Consider the following 25718-nt stretch of genomic DNA (forward strand, 5'->3'; position numbering starts at 1 on the left):
GCGCCACCAAGGACCTGAGAGTACCGGATAAGCAGACGCCCAGAGAGCAACCAACTCTTTACAAGCTGAAAAATCACAAAAAGAGCATATTTTGCAGTCCAAGAGCAAGACAAAAAGACAGCAGCAGCGTTACCATCAGGAGCCTGCCCATCATGCCGAGAAGCGACGAGGGAAGCAGGTCAAAGAGAAAGGGAAAAAACCGCGGAAGGCGCGATGAAGGAGGAAGACGAGCAGGCAAGACTGTTCGTAGGTAACTCTGACAGGCAAACCGACAGATCCGTGCCCTTTGTCGGCAGGCGGTGAGCGACGAGAGACAAAAGGTCAGTCACGCTGAGGACTCACAACGGTCGCGAGTGGGTTCCGAAGCACACCGAATGACATGAGACACGAACGAATCGCAAGATGTGTTGTCGTTCCGCTGCCCGAGGGAGAAAACGCGATCAAACGAACTCAGCTCGCTGAGAAAACTCTCCGTAAAAGACGCTAAAAATGAAGGCCAAGCGCTCTCAGCCCTACACCCGGGGTGGAGGGCGCATGCAGCCGAAGCAAAACGATGAGGCGCTACCATTGTCGCTTCATCGATGTCTTGCAGTTCCTCGCATGTCAAGTTCGGATCAGGAGTGAAGGAAAGAGGTTCAGAATCCCTTTTTTCAGGTGTAGAGTCTTTTAATACTCTTTCCAGAAGAGAATGTCGTCGTGAGGAACTTGGAAAGCTTTTGCTCACCGCCTCCCGCCACCGCGTCGTGCACGAGACGGCTGGGAGGGAAGAGTATAGTCGTCGTCGTGTGGCGTTTACAGGCAATGCGAGTATATATGCCTTCTCGAAGCAACTGAAGTTGCTGAGATGAATGTTAACCTTTCCTTCGGCACACCTGAGTGAAGCATGGCAGCTCATGCATGGCGCTGGGGGGTTTCCTCCCCGCCGTCTGGTGTCTCGGCGAGTTCCGCAGCACGGCGAGTTTTCCGTCGCTCTGTACTGGCGACATTGTGCAGCAGTATTTTAGCGAGTCGTTCTTATAAAAGTTGGAGTTGCACCACTTTTCGCCTAGCCTTCCGCAGAAGAACAACGAGTACAGATATCATTGAGAAAGCACCATCCTTGGCAGGTGAACACACGACAGCATACTGCGGAAAGGGGAACAATTTGCGTGCTGCCGCTCCGCACCATGAGCACGTATAACGTTTTCAGGATGTCCTCCCCGCTGGGCTCTCCTAGCGTGTATGCACACATGTGTCTCATATATGCTGCTATGCTCCGGTAAATGCACACCGCTCGACACGTTGCATCGTAGGCGATGAGTACGCCATACTCCTGTTTTGTGTGTCAGGCTGTCACAAAGTGCATCGAAATTACCGTGGGGTAGAACGGTGTACAAAAGAGAGGTGCTGACAGGGGTCCGCCAATGAAAGTGGACCGACAATACTCAATGCTGCCTCGGAAGCGTTCCGAACGACTCGGATGTTGAAGGCATGGAGTTTCGGATGTGCAGACGTACTTGGCTTCACCGTGTGAATCCCACAGCTTGTCGAGGTTTCACAAGGATTAAACGGTCAATCACTGCTACCACTGGGCAGTCAAAAGTAAACGGCTCTGCGACGTGGTCTAAGCAATAACTGGCTTTTGGAAACCCTTTTTTCATTTCCTTGTGCTGCCCACGAGCGGCGTGGTGGATATCTCTCTCACGGTCCAAACACGGCGGTCTGCTGGCTGGTGAACAGTGATTCTCTCCACTGTCTCTTACTGCACCTCACGAGTCCCTGGTCGGAATAGAGTCAATAATTTTCCAAGCTTCATTCCTTGTAGTTATTGCTTACGGAGATGACGCCGACCACGCCCTGGCGTACGGCGAGCAACCAAGACTAGTGCTTATTTTTGCCGATGTCCCCCTCTCCTGCGTCACAGTTAGTGCCCTAAGCCCTAATCCACTAGCTCATCATGAACGTTGCCAGAAGAGTATGGCTCACTCCTGCATCCAGAGAGGTTGGTATGGCTTTGACTACGGCGCTGCGTAGTCAAATTGACTGCAGTTCTCCTGCATTCAACAGTTGTCAAGACTTCGGTACCGAAACTCAACTCTCCATCTACCGTCACTGACACCGTGTGCTCAGTAGAATAACGATTGCAGGGCGATACCAGAGCGACCGCAGCGAGCACAGAAGGGATCCATGCTGTGAAACAACAGCACTCATGAGGATCTCCCCGGCTCCGGGGCGTGTACCTCCCAAGGGAGGCTCAAAGTGGGTCTGTCTGAAAACATGTGCCCGGCTTGGCTGACAAAAAGACCTGACTCAATGACTTCATCGCTGCTCTAGTGTGACGGCAAACTTCCAAAATCGATGCGTTGAGACTGTGCAGTGGAAAAACAACAGCGTCAACCCTTCGTGCGTTTTTCCGATATGGCAGAGAAGACTCGACAGCCCAAGTCGAGCCCACGTGCAAAATTATTTGTTACAGTTGTGTCATTGCGTGCTTCATGTGAAACCTTCGACATATACATTTGGACAAACTACGTTTTTTCCTGCAATCCACCTGATCCTTCAATGCGACTTTAAACGGATAAAAGGTTCATATTCGAGCTGGCCTCCTTTTCAGAGTCCCGAACCTCTGTTTGGATGTCCGTTTGGGCCAGCCATTGTCGTTTCTCTTTTCCCTACGGAAGGAACACACACACCACTCTCATCCTTCCCATTCCGTCGACATCATTCTCCGCATTTCCTCTTTCTGTTAGTGACACGTTCTTTACATGTTGTTCGACGCCTTGCCCCTTCTGCTTGGCGAAGGTTGCACAGTTGTGCCAGTCTATGCGTCTTTCCGTGCCCCCCTTTCTGTTCTGTGGCCGCTTCAGCGTTTATGGCTGCTCCACAAGCTTCAGTAGTATCTGTTCTTGTGCGTGTTCGGGCCCCTTGTCTTGACAGGGATCATGCCACCCGCATCGCGGTGCAGAAGCAAGTGGGAGCTCTTCAGCACGAAGAGTTGGCAGGCTCCAGACATGGAGGTAGCCAGCCGAGACCGTCCATGTGTGTCTTCGCTGTTTCACCACCATCGAAAGAAGCAGATACCGGGGGGAGATCCCACACCGTCGTCGCTCTCGCGAAACCCACCCTGGTGCCTCTTGAGGCTTCTCTCAACGGCTCAGTTGCCGCGCATACACCTCGGCGCGGTGTACGTGCTGCTCGCCAGGAACCAGAGCGGAGCAGACCAATTAGAATGAAATCGACATGGAAAGAGGGCTTCGACAGACGAGACAACAAGGGAAACCTCCATATGTTTCAAGTTGACGGGGTCTTAGACGAATTTGCCTCTCAGGATGACGTTTTCCAACAAGCAGGACTTCCCGCTGCACTGGCGGTCCTGCAAGGTGTCAACGCCTGTGTAATCGTGTACGTATGGGCATTGAGTTCACACCAGAAGAACATGCCGAAAGGGGGAACGTGCGGTGTCTTGTCCAACGCATGACGCCCACACACAAATTCACACGCACATACTCATCTCCAGCGCTGTGAGGCAAAACTCGCTTTGTTTGCAAGCTGTCGTGAGCAGACGTAAGTTACCGCCAGTTTTTCCCCATCCGTGCCACAAGATACGCCTGTGTGCAAGACTGAGGATCCTGGCGCATCATACGTGTGGAAAGGCGTCCCTTTTTACTTTTCCTCACACGCGCTGGTGCCTGTCGCCTGTCGTCATCTGTGTAACCCTCTCCCGCGGTAGTCCGAAATCAGCCTCGTTTTTATCTGTCGCTGGTTCCCCGTTTGCTTCCTAGCGTCGTCCATCAATTTCTGCCTTTCTGTCATCGTGTTGCTCCTTCCTTTTCTCAGGTATGGTGCCACCGGAAGCGGGAAAACCCACACCATGATAGGCCCCCCAGAGGCGCTTCGCTCGTTGCGGAATCACCCACAGCGAGGCCTCTTGAGTCGCATCGCCTTCTTCCTTTTTGAGCGTCTGCGTGACGAGACTGCTCGTTCGTCAGCCTTCCAGTTGGTGCCCAACAATATCTGAAAACCGATAGCACTCCTAAGACGTAATTATATGTATACGTATATGCGTGTGTATACGTCCAACTGGACACATGCAGCGCACACTTTCTGGACGGTAGGAGCCAGCTACAAGTTCTTACAGACGCATAGAAACGCGTAGGCGGTAGTGGATGAACGCACGCAGCAACAGATGCCTCTGCTTCTTCTAAATATTTAGCTGTACGCGAATACACACTTCTGCTTACGCGAAAATAAAGGCGTGCGCATATCTGCATTGTTGTCGGGTATGGCACGCCCACTCGGCCCCACCATGGAACGGGACAATGAGACTGAGGGACGAACCGCAAGAGAATCCCATGAAGGCAGTTACCTATTCCGATTCAGCGCGTATGCTCATGGATGCGGAGAAACACATGTGCGCATATGCATGTATATCCGTCATTCGCGTCCCTGTTGACTGTGTCCACACACGTGGGAATGCATGTCGCACTGCAACGCTGATTACATTTGGCTGCGGCGTGCCGTGTCATCTGACGTGCCTCCTATGGTTCGCTTTGCTGTGCGCCGCAGAAATGTTATCGGTCGGTCGTCGCTTCGTTGCTGCTCAGGTTCGACTGCCATGCCACAGCGGTTGAGATATACTGTGAGCGTTTGCGGGACCTTCTCGTCCCTCTGCCGAAAGCAAGCGAAATCCCAAAGACGGACCACAGGGTAAATCTATTTAGGCTGTTCGAGCTTCCCGGCGTACTACACCGCGGCGAATCTCACATTGCCGTCCGTCTGGGTGTGTTGTCCTATCACGGCTCTCAGAGATACGAACGACTGAAACGAAACGACACCGCAGCACCGATTTCTGTGTTTTACATCGTCTCGTTCTTGGTCTTGGGGCACTCCGTTTCGCCTTTTTTTTGTATGGATCGCGTAGTTAACAAGCAGGGCCGTATACACCGTTCATACAACAGACACGATCGCCACTATTGCGATATCCGCGCCCTTTCTTAAACGCATTACTTGGTCTAGTTCCTTCTCTTTCGTGCTCCGGATGGTTCGCATTTACCACTACTTCGACTGTCTCTCGGCGTACCTACGCTTCGTCGTTTCTCTCTTCGCCTTCAGCTTCTGGACTACCTTTCGATTTCGTTCTGTTCGCATGCTGCGCAGCCGCTCGTCCTCCGCGAAGACCCCCAGCGCGGCGTCCTGGTGTCGGGCTTGAGTGAGAAGCGCGTGAACTCCGCGGAGGAGCTGCTTTTGCTCTTTCGAGGCGCCCTCCTGCGACGCAGAATGCGCGAAACTTCCAAAAACACGACGAGCTCAAGAGCGCACACCGTGCTCTCTCTCCACATGCGGACTACGATCGTAAGCAATAGGCGGAAACGCAGAGGGAGCAAACGCTAAAAAACTGGAAGAAGTCGTTCGGAATATTTTAACAAAGAGAGAGACAGAGAGCACAACAGACGCTCCGTACAACATCCATTTTCTCGGCGAAAGCTGGAAACGCTTTCTACTTCCCCTATCCTTGATTCGACAATAGCAGTGCCAGGCGCGTTAAGCGCCGTCGTCAAGACGAGAGAGAAGAAGTTAAACGCGAGCATGCTGCGAAGCAAGAAGATGCCGCAAACACACGCGACAGGGGAGACTTGAACGGCCATCTCATGCCCTTCTTCAGTGGCTTTGGGTCTTCTTTTCCCAGGTGAAAGAAGACGGATTTGATGACAGGGCCCCTTGCATGTCGCCGTGGGCCTGTCTTTCTTCTCTACGCTTCCTGTTCGTCCTCCGTCGCCTCCAACTTCGCATCTGACCTCTGCGGCTTTACTACCCTGCCTCAGGTTCCGTCTCTCCCTGTTCAACTTGTGATCTATTCTCGCTGGTGTGCGCGTCTGCGTCTCAGAAAACAGGAGAGTCTGTTCTCGAACGCCGTTCGTCTCTCCACTTGATGGATCTCGCGGGTGCCGAGCGACAAACGCCTCCGCCGCAAGACCTCCCCTCCTCCGTGCCCGCGTCGTCTCTCTGGCTCTCTTACGCTGCAGTGAATGAAAAGAGGAAACAAGAAAAAACGCTCATGGAAGAGGTGAGACACGTACGAACCTAAGCTGGTACATGCAGCTCCACGCGCGCGGATTCGCGCTTGCAGAGAGTCCTGTAACCCCTGTTGCTTCCACGTGCACACGTCTCTTGATCAGGCCTTCTGAGTCTGGCCTCAGCCCCTCGCCACGCGCCAGGCTGCGCCACGCGCCCGGCTGCGCCACGCGCCCGGCTGCGCGGGCCCCGTTCCTGCAGCTCGGCACTTCTGCATAGCTGACCGCGGCAGGAAAGCTTCACACCAAGACCGCGTGCCTGCGAATACGTCAAAGAAGCACGCACCACAAGCCGTCGATCGAGGCAGTTCGGCCTCGCCGTATAAACCGGCTCCCGCATGGAGAGGTCGGCGCCCCTGGAGAATGCAGCATCAAGCCCTTGTCGGAGCTCCATTGTTTTGTGTCTGCAGGCTTGCTTCATCAATAAGAGTCTCAGCACTTTGGTCGCCGTTGTCGCAGAAGCTGCGAACCGAGGAGGCGACGCGGAGGGTTTGGCGCCGCCCTTCTCTGCCTCCGTCTCATCGTCGCTGGAGCCGTCGCTTTCGCCCGCGGCCTCCGCGCCCGCATCGTCTGCTCCACGACGCTCTTCACCGCCATCCCTCTCCTCGCCCTCAGTTCCCGTCGCGGTTTCTGTTCCCTGCAGCTCCAGCGTCGACCGCGATTCCTTGTCGTGCACCTCGGGGGCGGCCTCCAAACGCTCTCCCACGGCGCGTGGGGACGCGTGGCTGCCTTCGCGGAGTGTCCCTGCGACACGCCTCGATGCTCAGCGGAGGGCGAGCCAACCTCACCACGCCCAACCCGCACGGCTTCTGCTAAGGGCCCGCGACTCCAAACTCACCTTTCTACTCAAAAATGCTCTCGTAAGTGCAAACGCTAAACCCTAGACCCTAGACGGAGGGGCGTACATGCATGCACATGTCTGGATGAAGAGCCGAAACCCTACGCAAAGCCTGAGGGGAATACACCCATACTCAGTGAAAGCAGTGGTGCTTCCCAGTAAGCGAGAAGCGCTACGGCGGGGATACCTTCAGAGTAACTGCCTCGATGCGGTGTGCGCGCGTGTCTGTCGCGAAAGTCAAGAAGGCCTGGCTGTCGTCGCCCAAGACGTGGCCTCTGTCGCGGTAGGACACCGGTGGCTGGCGCCCTGACGCATCTATTTTGCTCGCTTGGATACCCCGGCTGCATGCAGTAGGCCGCCGCGGAGGCAGGGGCGGCGCGGACAGCGAGCGAACCCTCGACAAACACGAGAGAGTCTTGAAATCTTGTTTTTGCTGTCTCACTACGGCTCAGAGCCCCTGCTGAGAGAGGGAGTTCGGCGAGGACTCCTACTAGCTTCCTCGTGCATTTCTGGCTCTTTCTCGTTTTCGCCCGGCCTGCATTTGCCTGGCGCCTGCCAATCGGTCCCTGACCGGGGGGTGGCGTGCCTACAAAAAGCATTCCTCCTTTCTTCGGGGATGTGATGCTGGCTTCTGCTGCAGGATGGCAAGGCGCGCGTCACGCTCATGGCGACTGTGAGCCCCTTGGCTGCGGACTTCTCAGCGTCTTTATCGACCCTGCAGCTCGCCCAGAAGGCGCGGCAAATCAGGTACACCGCTCGAGAGAAGTCAGTCTCACGCACGTGACGACTAGACAGGCAATCGCGTGACGCTCTTAGAGCGCGCCCTGCACCATGCGGGTCTGAACATTCAACTCCGAAGGCTGAACTCGACACGTGCCATTTGCCGTTTCCGAAGTTCAAGGCAGAAGAGAGCAAGGCACAACACACGAGATCGTAGAAGAGCGGACGTAGAACGTCGCATTCTGGCGCAATCCCGTGCGTGATTACAGTCATGCGCGATCCTGTGGTTTCCAAATAGCGCGTGCCTGAAAAGGGACGGACATGATCTAGCGTGTGAGGTCGCCCTTTTGACGATTCGTGGCGCAGAGGAAACTACAGCCAAACCTAAACCAAGGCCACGCGCGGAGCGACTCTGCCAACCTCTCGGGTTTCCACGCGAGGGGTGCAAAGAGAAAAAGTTGCCTCACCTCACACGAACGGGCGTGCGAGGTCGATGGAACCCCTGCTGTGCTACAGAGGCTTGTAGCGATGTGCAAGGAGATCGACAGAAAAGGAATATGAGACGCAGTGGATGGAAGAAAAGACACAAGCAAGCTGGACAAGTCAAGCATAGAGCATACCAAGAGGATAAGGCAAATTACTCCGCCATCGGTTTTGTCTGTTTCTGCCATCTGCTTCTGGCGTCTGCAGAGGCCGCCCTCCAGCGCCGCAACAGCACACGCCCCCTAGGACTTCTTGCACCACCTCTGCGCTACTAGAACAAGAAATTCTCCGTCTCCGAGCCCTCCTCTCACAGTTCCAACACGCGCCACAGGCTGTCCGTTTTCCTCAGTTGCCTCCATCTGCATGCGCCCCTGCGCCGCCTTCGCCGCTTGTCTCTTCGTCCGCTTCTTCGCCGGGGCTTGTCTCGACCTTGTGCAGCGACGCGACGGTTCAGCTTAGGCGGCCATTTGCCTTTCCGTCGTTCTCCTCGTCGTCTTTCGTCTCTGCCCCTCCCCCTCCCCTGGCTTCTCCTTCGTCGACTTCTCTATTTTCTTCGCGTGTGTCTTCTTCCGCATCAGCTTCGTGTCTATTGCACAGCCAAACGCGAGGAAACGTCGCGAGTGCGATATCGGCGCGTTCGCCTTCTTCGTTTTCTTCAACGCCCCTACTGCCGCCGGCCTCGCTAATGTCGCCTTCGCTCGTCCATCTGCATGCCGTCCCTGCTTCGCACGCCACGCGCACTCTCCCGGCAGAGCGGTCTGAAGGCGACTTTTGCGTCGAGCCCAAATGCGGAGTGGAATCCCTCGCCCATGCCGCTAAGGCGGCGCGGGATATCGCCGCGGTGGACGCAGAGGGTAGACGAAGCGAAGGGCGAGCCAGCAGCCTCGAAAAACGCGATATTACGGTGCGAGAGATCATGGAGTCCTCAGAGGAAGAGCGGCGGAAGACGCAGGCAGGAACCGGTACCAAACTCGAACATAATAGCGAAGGCGAGAACGAGGCATGCGACAGGGTAGTACGAAAACGCACGCAGGGCCGCAGGAGAGAAGGAGACGGCGAACCCGACACAAGAACAAGGGTGGGGGAAAGCACAGAAGACAACAACATGAAGGTGAAGCCGACGCAAAAAGCGATTCTGCTCAACGCATCCGCCCTGGACTCCCGCAGGCATGACGCGAACTACGGTAGAACAGCTACTCGAGAGAGAACGCAAGGAAATGTGAAAGCGAAAGTTGAAGAAAATTCTACACCTTCTTTACCGCCTCAAAACTATGCGTTGTCATCGGCGCAGGCGCGGCCAGACTGTGCTCACTCCTCTGTGGAAGGGCACAGAAAAGCGACACATTTTATTTATCTGAGTTTCCTGACACGAGCTGTGCGCCTCGAGCGGCAACTTCACGCCGTGAGACGCGACCGAGACCGTCTTTTGAAGCGCATTCGCCTTCTGCAGGTAACGCGGAACGATGCCAGGTTCCACAGACACCATGCGCACATATATATGTATATATATTTATAAGTGTATTTTGGTTTATACTAAGAGCCACTGGTGCTACGCTGGCAATGAATGACCCATTCAAGCAGGTGGTGATGGTGACATCTTCTAAGGCTACACAGGCGAACGTCCGCATATGTTTGGGTGATGACCAGATAGGGAGGCGCCGGTATGCCATACACATGGAAGCAAAGATCTTAATGCAAGGCCGCTCTAGTCGAGCGAATCAGGCGAAGCTACCCGACCGCCGCACGGGAAAACGCGCACGACACACACCCGTACGATGCTTCTATGCACTTGCACATACATATCTTTATATATAGATATATATTTACAAATATGTAGATGTAGATAAATATATTTATATATCTGCGTGCGCAGACTTCCAGGAGCGTGTGCACACGGAGCAGATTGATTTGGTTTCACGGCCATGGTGGTGATACTCTCCAACAGATTTCGCTCCCTCCTTTTATTTTCGTGTTTCCTGCTCAGAAGGACCGGCGGGGGAGACGCACTGCGTTTAGCCCCTCCGCCGTCAACCAGCTGCCAGTGTCCGCTGACTTGGAAATCCGCATGGAGACCAGTGAGCGGCCTCAGAAGCCAACTGGAGCAGATTCCGAAGACGCGACAGCAGCCTACTGCGAAGTCAGGAAAAAGAGAAGTTTGCCAGACAACCAAGGCGTGCATGAGGCGGAGAACGGCGAAGAGAGAAACGCGGAGGAGGAGGCAGAAGCCGCGAATGTGCAAAGAGCGCAGAAAGACACGCGCGGTGATGCCATCGAAGAGACGACAGAAGATGGAGGCACACGACGCGAGGAACGTGACACTGGCGCACCACCGCAGCAACTCGCAGCGCGAGGACGCGGAACGGCGAAAGGCGAAAGCGAAGAAGAAGAAAATGCGGAGACTGGATCACGCGCTCAAGGTGAAGACAACGGAACAAGCGAGCTCGAACCATACGCCACCGTGAGGCCTTTTGAGAAGGTGACGAGAGACAGTAGAAGGGAGACCTTCGACGACGCAGAAAGCAGCATCGTGGAATGGACGGAATACTGTGACCGGGAGGAAGGTCAGCGAAGTTTCACGCCTCTCTCCGCGGACACGCGGCGTCAGAGTGGACGGCCGAGTGACACGCCGATCGGAAAGGGCGAGACAAAGAGATATCTCGCCCTACGCAGCAAGATGGGAGCGATCTGCCCAATGGACAGGCACACCCCCCTCGCGCAGGAGTGGCGACAGAAGGAAGCACGGTCTCGAGTCTCGGTCTCTCTCAGATCTGCGTCACTTGCTCCAGCTTTGCCTCTGCGGCCTTCTTTCGCGTCCGCATGCGCCTCCTTCCTCGCTTCGTCGGAGTCGCAGCGGCCGCAGAGCCCAGCGGACGAGCTTGCACAGGGGATGACTGGCGCGCATGCGAAAGCGTGCGCTGCCCAAGCTTCTGATGGAGCGCGCCGAGAAGACCTCTGCCGCTCTGGCGACGGCGACCGCTCCAGCGGCTTTTCTGCCTCCCTCGTCCTCCCATCAACGTGCCGCACCGGCAGACGAGCGGCTACACTCTGTCCGCCGCAGGCCCTGGAGGCAAAAGCGAATCCAGACGCGGAGTGCGACAAAGAAAATGAACTCCGGTTTTCCGGCTAATCCGATAGACCCATATATATAGATTTAGATCGTTTTAGGGGTTGATGCTGCGTGCAGTAGAAAATTTGAAAGAGCCAAACGCGCATCACGCCAACACACGCACTGCCCTCAGTCGCCAATAGGCATACATATATCTATATAAAAGAGTGAAGAAAGCGGTGTCTACATATCCACATGCAGAAAAACGGAGAGGAAGTCGGCGTAGGCATACACGGATGCGTGTATTCATCTGTGTACTGATCCATCCCGCTACTCAGGTCACTTCAGGTGGTGCACTCTGCGCCACCCACTGCTGATGTCCTTGCTCTCACACGCGTGGCAACGAAATTTCCATTGAGACCCCTTCCCTGCCCCCGAGAGAGAGGAACGAACAAACAAAAAAAGACTTGCATGCGCATGCGGCTGGCGACCGTTACGATCGACAGCATTCGCAGGCTATACCTGTCTGTGGACTTCGCCACCCGCAACCTTCATCCACACAAATGCAGCTCCGTAGGTATGCTTTACGGGTACTGCTTGTCATTTTTGGCTTGTCGGCGAGCTGAGCACGCCAAGTGAAGCCGCGCCGTGTGCAGCCAGATGCGGAGCCGTGAGGCAAGAATACTCCGGCACCTTACACAACTGGAAATGAGCCCTGATTGTTTGTGCTTATATTAGGAGCTACATATATACGAGCATGCGTAGAGAGACGGCGGGCGAGTGAGAAAAACCCGTGTGTCCCCGCGGACTCGCCGGCTTGGCAGCCCCCCCGACCGCAGGGAGACAGGGCTCGCGTGTGTATCGCCCTGCCGTCGCCGGCTCGCCGGTCTAGTGGAAGGAGCACTTCATTTCATCTGATTTCCTGAGTCAGACATGGAAACTAGCGCTCATGTCGACTTCGTTCAGAAATATCTCTCGACTAAAAACTCACTCGTCACGCTGCGTGCACGCGACTACAGAGGCCACGCCCGCACCGAACAGAAAGCCTATACAGGATGCGGCGAGGATCAGAGACAGAAGCGGCGGTGACTCCCAGACTAGCGAAAGAAGAGAGAAGGAAAACACCAGGAGAACCAACGCACAGAAGCCCCTACACAAACAGACCGGACGCGACACGATCGCGATGAGGTGTAGAGGAGAGAGGCAGATTCATGGCAGAGAGACACCCACCCCACGCGAGAGTGTGGAGTGCAACACGAGATGTGCGCGATGCAACTCAGAGGTAACAAAAAGTTGCCCAGACGAGATGTCATGCGCGGAACGATAAAAAGAAGAAGAGAGCTGGAGCAGGCGACTCGCGCGGTAGCAGAGACGCGCCTATTGCGGAGGGCTCAAGGGCGGCAGGCGCCCTACACGCTTCATGACCGAGAGACAAAGCTGCGACATTTGCCTCTCCCTCTCTCTCTCCTCGACGTCGCTGTAAATCCTGTACGAGAGACGAAGAACTGCCTCACGTTTCGAAGAGCTGAGTCAGCCGCATGTACCTGCACGAACGCACAGCAACCGAAACGCCGCGAATGAGAGGGACTCAAGATGCAATCGACGGCTAGGCGCCCTTAAAACCGCAGCGCCCTTTATGCATATTCTACAGGTGGGCACAACTCCCGGTGCCCTTTGCGTTTATGATTTGCCGTCTCTGCCTTTTGCGCCGACGCCTCTTCATCCGCGGTATCTCTGAATGCCGCCGCGTTCAGCATTTTGTACTCGCATCCATACAGCTCGACGAGAGGACTTGCATTTAGATGCAGAGCCGCACGCGTGATGCGGTAGTGAATCCACGAGACACTAGGCACTGCGGGGAATTTAATAACGAGGACAGACAATCTGAAACCACTTCGAGGCACGGCACCGTTGCAATAAGGACATACTTCCGCGTCCACTTCGGAGACCGTCAGGTTAAGAACTGGACGAAACACGCGCGATTGCGTCTCCGTTGCTACACTTGAGACTGAATACCCTTCTTCTGTGGCCTGTCTGCCGGCGCGCACCAAAACTTCGACACGCAAGAGAAGGGTCGCCAGCACGAGATTGACGAAATCAAGCATCTGTGGTACCCTCTACACCAGCTAACCTGAGGACCGCAGAGAAGACCAGAAGAGACGCGTTCCGTGCTGTGCGGCTGCCGCGTCTCACCTTTCTTGCCGCATCGTCTCTCGCTGCTTGCTGAGAAGCCACGAGGAGGCAGAAAAGACTGCGCCCGCCCCCAGAGCGAAGCAGACAAAGCCAAGGGAACCCTCCGCCTCGTTGTCTCCTCCATCGCCGAATTCAGGAGGAGGAGCGTGCCGTGGATCTCCTGCCTCCGCGTTTCGCGTGCTTCCTTCCGCCACTTCAGCCTCCAGCAAGTCTCCGTCCTCCACGCCTGTCTCTTCGTCGCCTCTCAGCGGCGAGCTCACGCTGCGGAGTGCGTGCGATTTGTCTGCTTTTCCGCGTTTGGTGTGTGCGCCGGGGAGTGAAGGAGAAGGATCTGACGTCGGCGTGTTTGTGTGTTCCGGCTTCTCTGGCGGCTCCGCGTCTCCGGCTTCGCTTCGGCCGCCCACCCGCGCCTCGGGGTCGTTCGCCCCACTCGTACGCTTCACCGGCGAATCCTGAGGCTCACCTGCGTCGCCAGCTGCTTCAGAAGGCCAGGCGCCGCCAACTTTCATCCCTGTCTCTCTCCCCTCCTCTGCTTGTTTGGCGTCTCCCAGCGTGCGACGCGGACTCGGCCGCTTCTCCAGGCTCTCCTGGCGGTCGTTTGCGTTCGCCTTCGTCTCTTCTTCCCCTTCTTCTAAGCGTGTCTCAATCTCTTCTGCTGCCGTTCGGTTGGTATTTCCTCTGGAGTCTCGCTCGCCGCCGCTCACCGACACACTGCGAGAAGCGCGGCGCGCCTCTTCTCCGCGGTCTGCTGCATCTGCGACGCTCAGCTCTCTCGCCAGCGCGCCATCTTCTCTGCGCCATCCTCCGCCCTCTTTGGCAGCGCGACGCCTTTCTCTCAGCCGCGCGGCGGAGGCAGGTCTCGATTCCTCTCGCGTCTCGAGTTCATCTTTAGGGGCTTGCGTGGGAGGCAGTAGGCGCGCACTGAGCGGCGCTGCACTGGTGCGGTCTCTACGCGCGTCTTCCTCACGGTCGCCCCTGCTGTCGTTCGGCGCTCCTTCACGTCTCTTGTCGCTCGCCTCGCAACCTCCATTTCTCTTACCCCCTTCCATGATTTCTTTTCTTTCATCTTGGGGTCGTCTGTCGCCCGGGTGCTGGCGCGTTGCATTCGCCTCGCCCTTCTCTTTCTTCAGATCCTCTTGGAGCCTCGGGCTTCCCTCAGGATTCGGCGCGCGCTGCACAACTACACGAGTCGAGCTTTGCCTTTCTTCGAGACTCTCGTGGGATCCCCCTCTCGCTGGATCTCTGGAACTGCGTGTCTCTACAACCGCAGACGCCCGCGCCTCACGTCGCGCAAACACAGCACCGTGTGCGACAGCTGGTTCATTTGGATGAGAACCAATGAGGTCTTCGTGAGACCTGGAAGGCCACGGGTCCGCACGAGTGCCCCGCGTACAGTTTAGAGGAGCTTCTTCCGCTTCCATCTTGTGCCGCCATCCATCGTTGCTGAGAGCACGATCACGCGCGACGAAGGATGTCGGGAAAAGTGGGATCTTCTCGCTGTCGTCGATAGTCAGCCCCTGCAGTCCGACTTCCTGGAAAGCGAGCGAAGCCCTGGAGAAGTGAGCGAAAAGCTCCACTTTCGCCTCGATCCGACCAAGTGTGGAGGAAAACGAGAAAGATGAGGAGGGGTGTGCCAAGGCTGCAGGCAGAACGACGAGGAAAAACGAAAGAAGAGGCGAATACGGGCGAGAACAGGCCTCTCGCAGGGGCGGAAGAGAGCGGAGAGGCTGAAACGAAGAGAGGACAGGCTGCGAAACCAAGACGGACGGGAGAAAAAGCATCGCGGCAGCACAGTGGAAAGCAACTCGCAGAAGAAGGGCGCGAGCAAAAAGAGGGTGCGATAGAAGATGAATCGACTGCGTGGACCCTCGCCTTTGCGCAAAGCGCTGCTATTTGCCTGAAGAAGAGTGAAATGAGGGAAAAAAGTCGGCGAGGGGAATGAATCGGGCTGAAGAGATCCTCCAGCAACGGCCTGCGAGCAAGAAGCAGCGCAAGTGGGACATAAAACGCTCGGCAAAGCGGAAGAAGGCATTTGGCGGCGAACAGCAACTCATTCGAGAAGGAGGTAGCATGGGAACTTACACAGAAGACACATCGACGCAGGGCGCCAGCTAGGGAGCTCTCCGCTCGAGATATCAACGAACGACACAAGAGGGGAGAAAAGAGTTGCCGGCACGCGCGAAGGCTTCGCTGAACGCCAACTCTCCACTCTCCGGTCAGAAGGCGCGCATTTCGAGAAGAAACGAACCCTGGCTCCGAAGGATAAGAACAAAGTTGAACGGAGACGAAAACCGAGAAAAAGAAACGAATCTTTTACACAAGACAAAGCCGCGTGAGTGTTCGTGAGCTGAACAACTGGACGTCGCGCTTTTTCTCACGCATGCATGCAGAATCTCCGCTTTTTCTCGTTATCTCGCTTGTATTTTGAGAGGACCTGTGCCGTTCCCACTGTACACTCGAGCAAAAAAAAAACGATAGAAGTCTAGACTTGACTACAGCTGTCGGCCTGGAAACGTGCCGCAAGAGGAATCGAGAGGAGATGAACAGACAGAGAAGAGTCCTGCGATGTGATTTCTCGATGCGTCGATTTCCGGTGTCTGCGGCGAGGAAGCTCAGGAGGGGAACGCCGATTTCGTCTCGCTCTTCCAGTCTGTTTTTGTTATTTTCTTCCGTCTCCGCTTTTCTGTCTTCCCCTTGTTCTCTCCTCTTCTCTGCTTCACCTCTGTGCGCCTTCGCCTCAGCCTCTCCGCGATTTCTCCCGCCATCTGCATCGTGCGCTTCGCATCCGCACGCGTTCGCAGCCTCCTTTCTGGCCTCTCCTTCGTTCTCTGTCGGGTTTTCTTCTTTGCCTCCATGTTGCTTTCTCGCAGCCGAAAGGACTTCGATGAAGTGCGCTGCGCGGAGGAAGCTCCACGACTCTTCACCGCCTTTCGGCCTCTTCTCTCTGCCGGAGAGCCGACGCATGCATCTAGCTTTCGACTGCGCTTCGCCTCTTCTTCTGAGGTCTTCTCCGGGACTCTCACTCCTGTCTTCGTGTCCGCGTCCTTCTTTTCTATCGCCCCTCTATCTCCCGACGCGTCACGCTCCCGCTTCTCGCCCCTATTCTCCCGTGTCGCTGCGCGCGTCCCTCACCGCTTGCCGTGGTCGTTCGTTTTCTTCTTCTTTTTCCTTCACTGCTTCTTCTTCTCCTTTGCAGTCTTCCGCCGCTGCGCCATCTTCTTCCTTTTCTTCTCTCTCAGGCGGCAAACAGCTTCCAAGCTTGTCAGCCGCGCGCAGAGGAGAGAGCGCGCGAAACTGTGAGGCTGCGGCAGCGGAGGACAGCGGCGCGACAGATTCTTACCGAGCGAATAAAGGCGCAGCAGCCCAGAGACACACGACGTATTCCGCAATGGCGGCTGAACATACTGCTGGAGAAATGGAGACAGGGCCTTCTCTGGTGTTGGAGCCCGAAGAGAAGCGTCTCTTTGATATGCTCGTCCAGTGTGTAGAGGACCTTAAACTCAATATAGGTGAGCAAGTCGCTTCCGTTCGATTCATCGGCTTTACGCGCTGCAGGCTCCTTTCTGCGTCTGGCACCGTGTGACGGTCTCGCTTCCCTGCGGCGTCGCGCGCCGCGAAGCTGCGAACACATCTTCACTCTCATCACACATTCTTCCGTACCGCTCCTTTATCGGTTGCGTTTTTAGTTGCACTCCTTGGATTCGTCTGATTTGGAGCCCTCTTTTCTCGTTCTCCGTGCGCTGTTTTCGCCTGGTCCTCAACTCTAAGAAGTAGGTAATACCAACCTAGGACTTTCATTTAGGAAGTGTAGAACAGAGCGTAACTTGAGTTGTTGTCTGACTGGCACTGCATGCCCCGTCGCGTTCAGCGTTCTTGTGCTCGCTATCGCCTTTCCTCTCCGTTTTGAGTGTCCCACGGCTTAGAACCTTGTTTCCTTTTTTAAGTGCTGCTCTTTTTCTAGTTGTCTCACGTTCTGGTCCAAAAAAAGGATCCCTTTCCGTTTCTTGTGGCCTTCCTGGTGCGATTCCTCCTTTTCGCCTCTGTCGTTCGCCCGCGATCGCGATCTCTCCTCGGGATTTTCCCCGCTTTTCTGCATTTCGTGCGGTCGTCTCGCTGTTTCGTGGGTGCTATCCCCTGAGTATTCGTTTCGTCGTTCTTTCGCGCAGTGCTGCGGGCTGCGGGCGGCTGGGTTCGTGACAAGCTAATGAATCGGCGCTGCGACGACATCGATATCGCGATCGACAAATGCACCGGCGTCGAGTTCGCCACGCAGCTGAACAAGTAGGCGACCGAAAGCTTCACCTCAAACAAAGTCTTGCGAGACTCCCTCGTTTTTAAACGAGCCGGAGGTGTGGGCGCTGCGTAGGATGGCGAGAATAAAAGAGAGGCAGATACAGTCCCCGCACAAAATGTTGGAGACATCAACAACACGCACCCGCACAAAGAGAGAAAGCGCCGAAAAAGAGACGGAGAAGATGGGGGGGCGGGAGGGTTGGAGCAGCCAGAATACTCCGGGTATGTGCGTGTTTTTGAGAGCCGGTTTCGTCCCTCTGAGCCTTATTCGCGACTCTTTTTCACGTCTCTCCGCTGTATATCGCGTCGTGCTGACAGTTGGCATGCACTCGACGAAGTTGACGCACGAGTGCTTTCGCAGCGTGGGCTTTTTTGCGCGTTTTTCAGTTGGCTGCGGGCGCAGGGCTTGCCGACGCATGCGATAGGCGTCGTGGCTTCAAATCCGGATCAGTCAAAGCACCTCGAGACGGCGACGTGCCGTCTGTGTCGCCACCAGGTGGACTTCGTGCATCTGCGGACGGAGGCATACTCTGAACACTCGCGTATTCCGGAGAGCGTGGACTTTGGCACGCCGGAGGAAGACGCTCTGCGCCGCGACTTTACGCTCAACGCGCTTTTCTACAACCTGCACACGCAGCGCGTGGAGAACTTCACGCGCACAGGCTTGGAGGACCTGCGGCGCCGCGTGCTGCGGACGCCGCTGGAAAACGCGAAAGTAACGCTTCTCGACGACCCTCTGCGCGTCCTCCGCGGCGTGCGACTCGCCGCTCTCCTCCGCCTCGAGCTCCACGACGAGGTTGTGGCTGGCGCGCAGACCAAGGCCGTTCGTGAGGGCCTGCGGAAGAAAGTCTCCCGCGAGCGCCTCGGCATCGAGTTGAAGAAAATGCTTTCTGGCGGCGCTGGTCCCCTCGAAGACGATGCCGAAAGCGGCGAGCACAGCGAGCAGGATCACGCGGCGCAGAGCGGAGTGCGCGGGGGGGAAAAAGAGCTCTTGCGGTCATCCAAGAAGCGGCGGAAAAGCGGCGGAAGCCGCGACGATGAGGGCGAAGAGGCCGCAGCCACGCTGAGGCCCGAGGAGGGCGCCGGCGAGCCGGGCGGAGCCGGAGAGGAGGAGGCACGCGGCGGGGCCGAGGGCGCGGAGGCGCGAGAGCAGAACGAGCAGGAGAGACGAAAGGAACAGAGGCAAATCGCTCAAGTTGCGGCAGCGGCCTCGAGAGGTTTTCTCCTCCTCACGAAGCTCCGAGTCGTCGAGAGTGTTTTTTCGCTCCCCGATCAGATTCTCGCGGCCAGCGGCGAAAACGACGGCGCCACGCGCGCGAACGGGAAACGCCAAGAGGCGACCGCGCAGACGCAGAAGCAGAATGCGAAGCAACACACTCTCATTCCCTCGCAGGAAGACCCTGCTCTGAAGGGCTGGCGGCAGGACGGACTTCGCTGCATCGTCGCTCTCGCCGCCCTCCTCGCGGCCGCAGCTGGTGCGTCGTCGCCGCTGACTTCAGTCGCGGCGCAGGTGGCGCGGGGAATCTTTTCGCCGGCATCCGACGGAGAGGAGACGGCGCAAGAGAAGAACCGAGTCAACGGGGGGAGTGAGAATGGCAGGAACGGGGAGAAGAAAGCCTCAGCTCCCCCCGTCGCGGAGTGGCGCGACTCGCTGCGTGCTCTGAGTCTCGCGGCGTTCCTCTATCCGCTCGCCGAGCGCACGTGTCTGAACGAGAAGAGCAAACCCGAAGACCTTATCCTGCACATGACAGTCTCGCGGCTGAAGCTGGCGAAGCGCGACGGCGCGCGGGCTGTGGATCTGAATCGCGGCGCGCGTCTGTTCCTGCAGTTCTCGGGAGGCCAGCGAACTGCGGCCGCGGAGCAGGAAGGCGACGCCGAGGCGGTGAGAGACCAAAGAGTGCAGCTGGGGCTCCTCGTCAGAGACGCTGGAGGCGATCTGTGGCCGCAGGCGCTTCTGCTTGCGGTCGCAATTGACCAAGCCCGCAAAACGCGGCGTTTCGTTTCTCGCGTGGAGCATGCGGACGAAGACGAGGATGCGCGGGAAGAAAGGGAGAGCTCCGAGGCCGTGGAGAGGGCACAGCAGCCGATTGATCCCGCAGACGTTGAACGCTTCGTCGCGCTCAAGAAGCAGATCGAGAGCCTCGGCGTTGCAACCGCACATCGTCTGCCTCCCCTCTGCGACGGTCACAAGGTAAGGAAGCAAATGAACGACGCAGACCACTCTTCTTCTGGCGGAGTCGTCGCCGCGACGCAGCATGTCTTCTTCTCACTGACGCTTCCGGCCGTTGCCGCGGTGTCGCACTGGGTTCACACGTTTGTAACGACCCGTGCTTGGGGTTGGCGAACAGTGGATAAGTGCAGCGGCTGTGAGTCGCTTTCGCCTGCAGTATAACTGTTTCCGGCCTCCTCCAATCTGCAGGTGAAGCAGCTGCTGAAGAATCTCCCGAAGGGACCTGTGTTCAAGGAAGTCCTCGATGACCAAGTGAGTTGCTTCGGAATAAACACACAGTCGACACGAGCAAAAAATCGAGAAGTGTGTGCGTTTTCAGACACTCAGACAGCAGCCGCCTAAGCGCCTGGTCGGGTGTTTCCGCTGTACTGCGAGGGACAGCCCATGCGCGGATGAGATCCGTTGTCTCGTTTTAGCGCAGCAGCTGTAGACTGAGTTCATCGCCCTGCTGCTGGATGCCTAGGCCCTCCCGCGCACTCACAGATGTCTTTGCAACAAGGTATATATTTTTAAATATGCAAGCCTCTGGTTCCATAAAGCCCGGTATACCTGGGTCGCTGAATGTCTGCCAAACGAATGGGACTGACAGTTTGCGCTCCCGCGACAATCAGCTTGCTGCGCGTGTGCATCAGAAGCCTGACTGCGTCACTAGATGCCGTGCACTTCTATCTGTTTCCCTGTTTTTGTTGTCCTGCCTCACATGCGTTTCCTTCAGGTCAGATGGCAGCTCGCCAACCCAACAGGAACGGCGGAAGAGTGCGAGGCTTACCTCTTAACCAAGTACAGCGCCTACGTTTGAGCGCCAACAGGCAGTACTTTCGATAGTGGATTCGGGCACTAACGGCCTTTTCGTCTCGTTAGGTTCGGCCGTGAACTACGCACGAGCACAGACTGGACAATGTACACACCAAATAGTTCAACTGCGAAGGCGTTCCGACGCTGCAGTGCCCGGGTCGCTATCAGGCCGCGACACAGAACCGGCAGCGAGCGATCCCACCGAATCTGAAGTTGACTCGGTTTGAGTAGCACTGATGTGGGAAGCCCTTTCGCAGCGTTACCACTTAGTTTCCTTAATTGAGCAACAGACAAATGCAGTGCTCGCTATGTTGTCGCGAAGACGAGTCATCGGGTGTTTTAGTTCCTCAGCTGTGCCACATGGGGGCGGGTGGGTACTGCAAAGACCCGCGCACATTCGGCAGTCTTGTAAGAAAGGAAGTCTGCGCATGCCGCCTTACTGGCGAAGATGCATCACGCATCTGAGCCGCTGGGGTGTCATAAGCGGTTCCGCAGCAGAGAATACTGCAGGACACGGCGTGGTGGACCGTGATGAAGCACTGCTTTTACATTACACTGAGGCCGCGCGACACTCTGTACTTGGCCTGGGAAACTACACTAGCAGTACTCTACTTCAGCAAGTCTCTGTAAGTAGCTGCTTTTTGCGATCCCGTGGATGCTGCAGCACGTTTCTGTGAATGTGTTTAGGGGGGGCGGGGTCATGGTCTAGTTGGAAAAACTGTTTTGTCCGCGGTCGACATGTTCTGTGCGTCATCGTGTCGTTCCTCTCCACCTCCCTCTACTGACTCTTTTACTGTTGTAGTGTTCCTCATGCCCAGCCTGGGAGCTGCAGTGGCTCACGCGGCACAGTGAAACCGTCATTTGTAGCATATCTCCAGTGTGTCGGAATATATGGCCATTCAGTTTTCTTGTGGTGGCAATGGTAAAGACGGCCAACCGGAGGACAAGACTGAGCCCTTCATATGCCGCGGCCTCGGGTTCCACGCAGGCGGACTGTGTTTCCCATACACTGCGTACACTAGTCTTCGCTTCACCATTCAGCCTGAAGACAACCGTGCCCGGGTGGGTCTAAGGCGGAAAGCCCGCGTACATTGCATTCAGGCAAACACCTGAGCTCAGTCGTTGTCATTCTTGTGCATAACTCACTCTGAACTCCGTCGCGTCTTAGGGTGTTGAAGTGCGGAATTCGCCCGGAGTACGTGGCCTCAGAGGCCATCTTTGTGCGGGAAAGCTGCAGCCCCAGGCTGTGGGGGCCGCCGTCAAGACGCTAGCATGCTGTTTGGCTGCGCATGCACCTTCGACGGGTGTGCATTTCGCCTGTAAAACCCCGTCGTATATCCGGGGAAATAGCATTTCAACAAAACGTGAAGCCCCGGGGCCGGGACGTGCAGCTCAGTCTGGTTTTACTACAGGGAAAGGCTGGGGTGTGCGTTGGAGGAACGCAACCCGCGCACGCCGGCGATGATTCTTCTACTGGTAGTCGCTGGGGAATTCGCGAGCGACCAGCTCTCCGGTGGTAAACATCTTCGCCACTGCCTTATTGCTTTACAGAATGCCAGCCAGTCCACGGCTGGCAGTCTGGGACTGCGGCCCTCGTGGAGAGGACGCGGGAAACGACGAGACTCGTGAAGCGACGGGTGATACCACGGTGAGTTCTCTGCCAGTGCGGTATCTGGCGCAAGCTTGCTACCCCTATACTGTGTGCTTCTGCTTCACGCGCCACACCAGGCCGATCTTGATCGTAACGCAACTCCATAAAGTCTAGAGTAAAGTCCTCTGCAGCACATAGACGCCCCGAGCCCACCCCAGAATAACTTAGCGACTTGTGCTCCCACGCACCTCAACCGAATCTGCTGATTCTGGTCCACAAGGCCGGGAAGAGAGAGCCTCGATGGAGGCTCAACAGACGCCGTCAGCTTCAGCCCAGGGGTTGGAGGTCAGCAGATGGGTGAGCCAAGTTGCACCACTCGATTTCGGTGAACAGCGATTTTAAAAATATTTTAAAAACCGCCAGGAGGATGAGGTTGCGTGCGCAAGAATCTTCCTGTGCTGCATCAGACCGGGCGGCGCCGTTCAGAGATCTTTGCCGAAGGAGATGCCTTGGATACTCTACTTTCATCGAGCAGACCTCTCAGCGGCCTTGGCCGAGCAGGCAGCACTCGACGACGTAGCGCCAGAATCTCTGCGGATGGAAGTCCCTCTCCCGCGGTGAGTCGTAGAAACTTCCCGATTCTGCGGTAGGGACGGGAGTTGCAGAGAGAGTGGAGGCAACATCGATAGAAGACGAAGCGCGCACAGCGAGTTGCTCGCTAATGATGACGCCGCATGTGAAACAGCTAAGATTCAGTCCACGCGAGGAAGGAGTGGAAGGCTGTGTCACCCTCACTGTGGCTGCGGCTAGCCAGAGGTGGCTCCCCAAGTAGCTTCCATCCTAAAGTGAAGCACTGGGGGCCACACACGTTTCGAAGCTTGCGCTCCAGTGGGAACTAGAGAATCCGCTTCGCTGCGGAGTCTCTCGCGAGCGGTGTAAAGATGGAAAACTCTGCAGAGACTGGCAAGTGCAGGTTCACTGAAGTCTGGAGGTACCCCTGTCGCACCAGAGAAGCTCACACTCCCATGTACGTCCGCGAACCTGCTCGTAAACCTCCTCTGGCACTGCCGCGACAACGTTCGCCGGCCCATCCCCCCGCTCCCGCTCACGTAGGTGTCGACATGTGTGTGCGGCAGGTTGGCGGAGTCTCTGGAGTGGCTCAAGCGGGCGACCACGAGTTTGACAATGACTCTATTTCCGAAAGTAAGCCGTTGGGCCAAGTCCAGTTGGGTGCCAGCTGGGGGCAATAGCGTCTTATTTTGAAGCGTCAGGCGGGGTGGACGGTTGGTGGCTGGCATCGCGGTTCGCTCTTGTTTTCAGGGGCGCCCGCTCGCCAGTCGACGGCAGCAATGAAGCCGCGCCCCCCGAGCGACGCACCCGTTTCGACCATAGTAAGTTTGCGCTGCGTGGGATTTTGGCAAAGAACGTCAGCGCGCCCTTATCGAAATAGAGTGCCAAGCTGAAACAGTCTGCACTGAAATCAAAACCAGCGAAATCACCGCGGCGGGTGTCTGATGCCCATCTCGTCAACATAGGGAGTGAGCAATTCCATAGTGTTGACAGGACACCGCAGTATAAGACTGATACAAAGCAACTTGAGTCCTGCTCCCCAACTCGGGTGCGGACTGCTTCACTCTCTTGCTATCGAACTGTGCGTAGCTGCCAGCAAACCGAGCAACGGGGTCGGCCGCCGGTAGTCGGAGTGCGCGAGACGCTGAGGCTGGAAGAAAGGTACAGTGTATATCTTTGCCAAGGGGCATCTCAAGCGATATCTGTTAGACGGGAAAAATGGAGTCACGCGGATACGAGGCGCGTTGTCGTCTCTGTCGGGTCTGCCGACGTCGGTCGGCAGATCGAAATACAAATACGCGAGCTGAGGAAACTCGTTCACTCGGTATCATGTAGGATACGGTTTGCCCGCCGTTTCCGCTTAATCGACAGTATTCGTTGACGCGCGCGAGACCGCATTCAACGAAAGAGGCTATTGCTGTGTGGCCGCCCCCACAAACCGTTTCCTGAAAGATGATAGTGCTGAGAAATTTAAGCGCTTCCACCTAAGGCCGATTCATGGCAGTGGCTTCTCTTTAAAAGCTATCAGAGTTCGGGCTGGACTTTGTAGAGAGCGGAGAGAGCGGAAGCCTATCCCACAGTCGTCATGCTGCAACAGAATTATCACAAGCGCCCTGGTGTGTCTTCGGGCGAACTCTGGATGAAACTAATTCGTCGAAATCACATCACTGCTCGCGTCTGCGTAGTTTTGAAGCAGAGAGTAAAGAGCATATCTCATCCTATCAGAGATTGCGGCTGCGAGTGGCTTTTGAAATGCCGATGAAGCTCGATCGTGGAAAAGTGAACGGGCAGACACGAGTCCTCTGCTTTTCGCGGTGTCATGATCAGTTCGCCCTCGGTCTAAGCGACGTCGACGAGCTTCTCCAAGATCTGACAGAAGCCTTTCCCGAGAAGAAACCCTCCTCCCCCGCACGGTCGTGCGCCGGGCTGATGACTGCCCGCCGCTCCCCCTCTGCCGGGCAGTTGTCGTCCTCGCTTGGACATGACTCGTCGAGTTCAGTGTCGCTGCGACTCTCCGCCAGCACGCCTTTGCCTGAAAACGCTTCCCGGAGTCCTCAAACGGGCGCCCTTCCGGCCTCCCTCGGCCTGAGGCTCTCGAAGGCTGACTCGCAGGGTTTCAGCCCGTCACAGCCGCGCCTCGCCAACGTGGAAAGCGGAGTGAAGTCTCCAAGAGATGCCTCGCTGATGTCGCAAACCTGGGGTGTCGCGGCGTTGACCCCAAAGGCGACTTCTTCATCTACGCAGCCGCGGGCAGACAACTGCTCCGGCACTTTAGCCACTCCAGTCGCCTACCACGAGCGCCTGCCGGCGTCACGTTCCGCGTGCGACTCGCAGGAGTTGACACCCGCCAAGGGGCTCCAAGACGATGACCTCACCGCTTTGCTTCCAGACGGGCGAAGCAAGCGCCTGTCGCCGTCTGAACGTTTAGCTAACGCGGCATGCACCACGGGGACTCCTCCGCCCACGAGCGCCGCGCCTCTCTTGACGCGAAGCCTGGTTCAGGCTGCCAACGACTCCACCAAAAGTACTTAACTCAACGCGGGAGGGGGTGTGCGTTTTATGCGCAGCCGTCGTTACTGCCAGTTTGCATGCATCCTGCGATTGGGACTAGGCCAGAATCTCGAAGAGGAATGTGTGTTCAAGCTTCGACACTCGACATCTGCGATTGCTTGTGCTCTGCGCGACGCGTGTCCGTGCGTCATCTGGCGGCTGGCAGTATGCATGGAGAGGTTTTCCTACGTTCGCGTTTTGCGCAGCCTGAAAGATTCTCCGCGAGTTGTGGGCCGCTGTTTGGAGCCCGCGGCTTCCCCGCGAGGGTTCCAAAGATCACGAGGCCGCTGTCTCTAGCCCGGCCGCCACGGCACCCCGTTTTCGGGAAATGGTGGCGGTCTGCCGCCTCATTGGATGCC

General features: G+C 56.6%; 4 protein-coding genes across 4 annotated transcripts; 3 read left to right on the forward strand and 1 right to left on the reverse strand.

Moving 5' to 3' along the window:
• Positions 1 to 4331: 4331 nt before the first annotated feature.
• BESB_078770 (uncharacterized protein) lies at positions 4332 to 11218 on the forward strand (the record flags this gene model as incomplete). Its single annotated transcript, XM_029366239.1, has 8 exons — positions 4332 to 4390; positions 4584 to 4686; positions 5137 to 5331; positions 5864 to 6043; positions 6461 to 6910; positions 7529 to 7635; positions 8299 to 9541; positions 10076 to 11218. 8 exons carry the CDS (start codon positions 4332 to 4334, stop codon positions 11216 to 11218), a joined length of 3480 nt encoding a protein of 1159 aa, XP_029217670.1.
• A 1553-nt stretch (positions 11219 to 12771) lies between these two features.
• On the reverse strand, positions 12772 to 15111 carry BESB_078780 (uncharacterized protein; the record flags this gene model as incomplete). Its single annotated transcript, XM_029366240.1, has 2 exons — positions 12772 to 13021; positions 13331 to 15111. 2 exons carry the CDS (start codon positions 15109 to 15111, stop codon positions 12772 to 12774), a joined length of 2031 nt encoding a protein of 676 aa, XP_029217671.1.
• A 1103-nt stretch (positions 15112 to 16214) lies between these two features.
• BESB_078790 (tRNA nucleotidyltransferase/poly(A) polymerase family protein) lies at positions 16215 to 20652 on the forward strand (the record flags this gene model as incomplete). Its single annotated transcript, XM_029366241.1, has 5 exons — positions 16215 to 16839; positions 17497 to 17611; positions 18011 to 19814; positions 20043 to 20105; positions 20569 to 20652. The coding sequence occupies 5 exons, from the start codon at positions 16215 to 16217 to the stop codon at positions 20650 to 20652; spliced, it is 2691 nt and encodes an 896-aa protein (XP_029217672.1).
• Positions 20653 to 23180: 2528 nt separating this feature from the next.
• On the forward strand, positions 23181 to 25341 carry BESB_078800 (uncharacterized protein; the record flags this gene model as incomplete). The annotated part of the gene is made up of 3 exons (XM_029366242.1): positions 23181 to 23442; positions 23560 to 23630; positions 24637 to 25341. The coding sequence occupies 3 exons, from the start codon at positions 23181 to 23183 to the stop codon at positions 25339 to 25341; spliced, it is 1038 nt and encodes a 345-aa protein (XP_029217673.1).
• Between the last annotated feature and the right edge of the window lie 377 nt (positions 25342 to 25718).

This window comes from Besnoitia besnoiti, chromosome VII (assembly GCF_002563875.1).
Source record: "Besnoitia besnoiti strain Bb-Ger1 chromosome VII, whole genome shotgun sequence".
Classification (NCBI taxonomy): domain Eukaryota; phylum Apicomplexa; class Conoidasida; order Eucoccidiorida; family Sarcocystidae; genus Besnoitia; species Besnoitia besnoiti.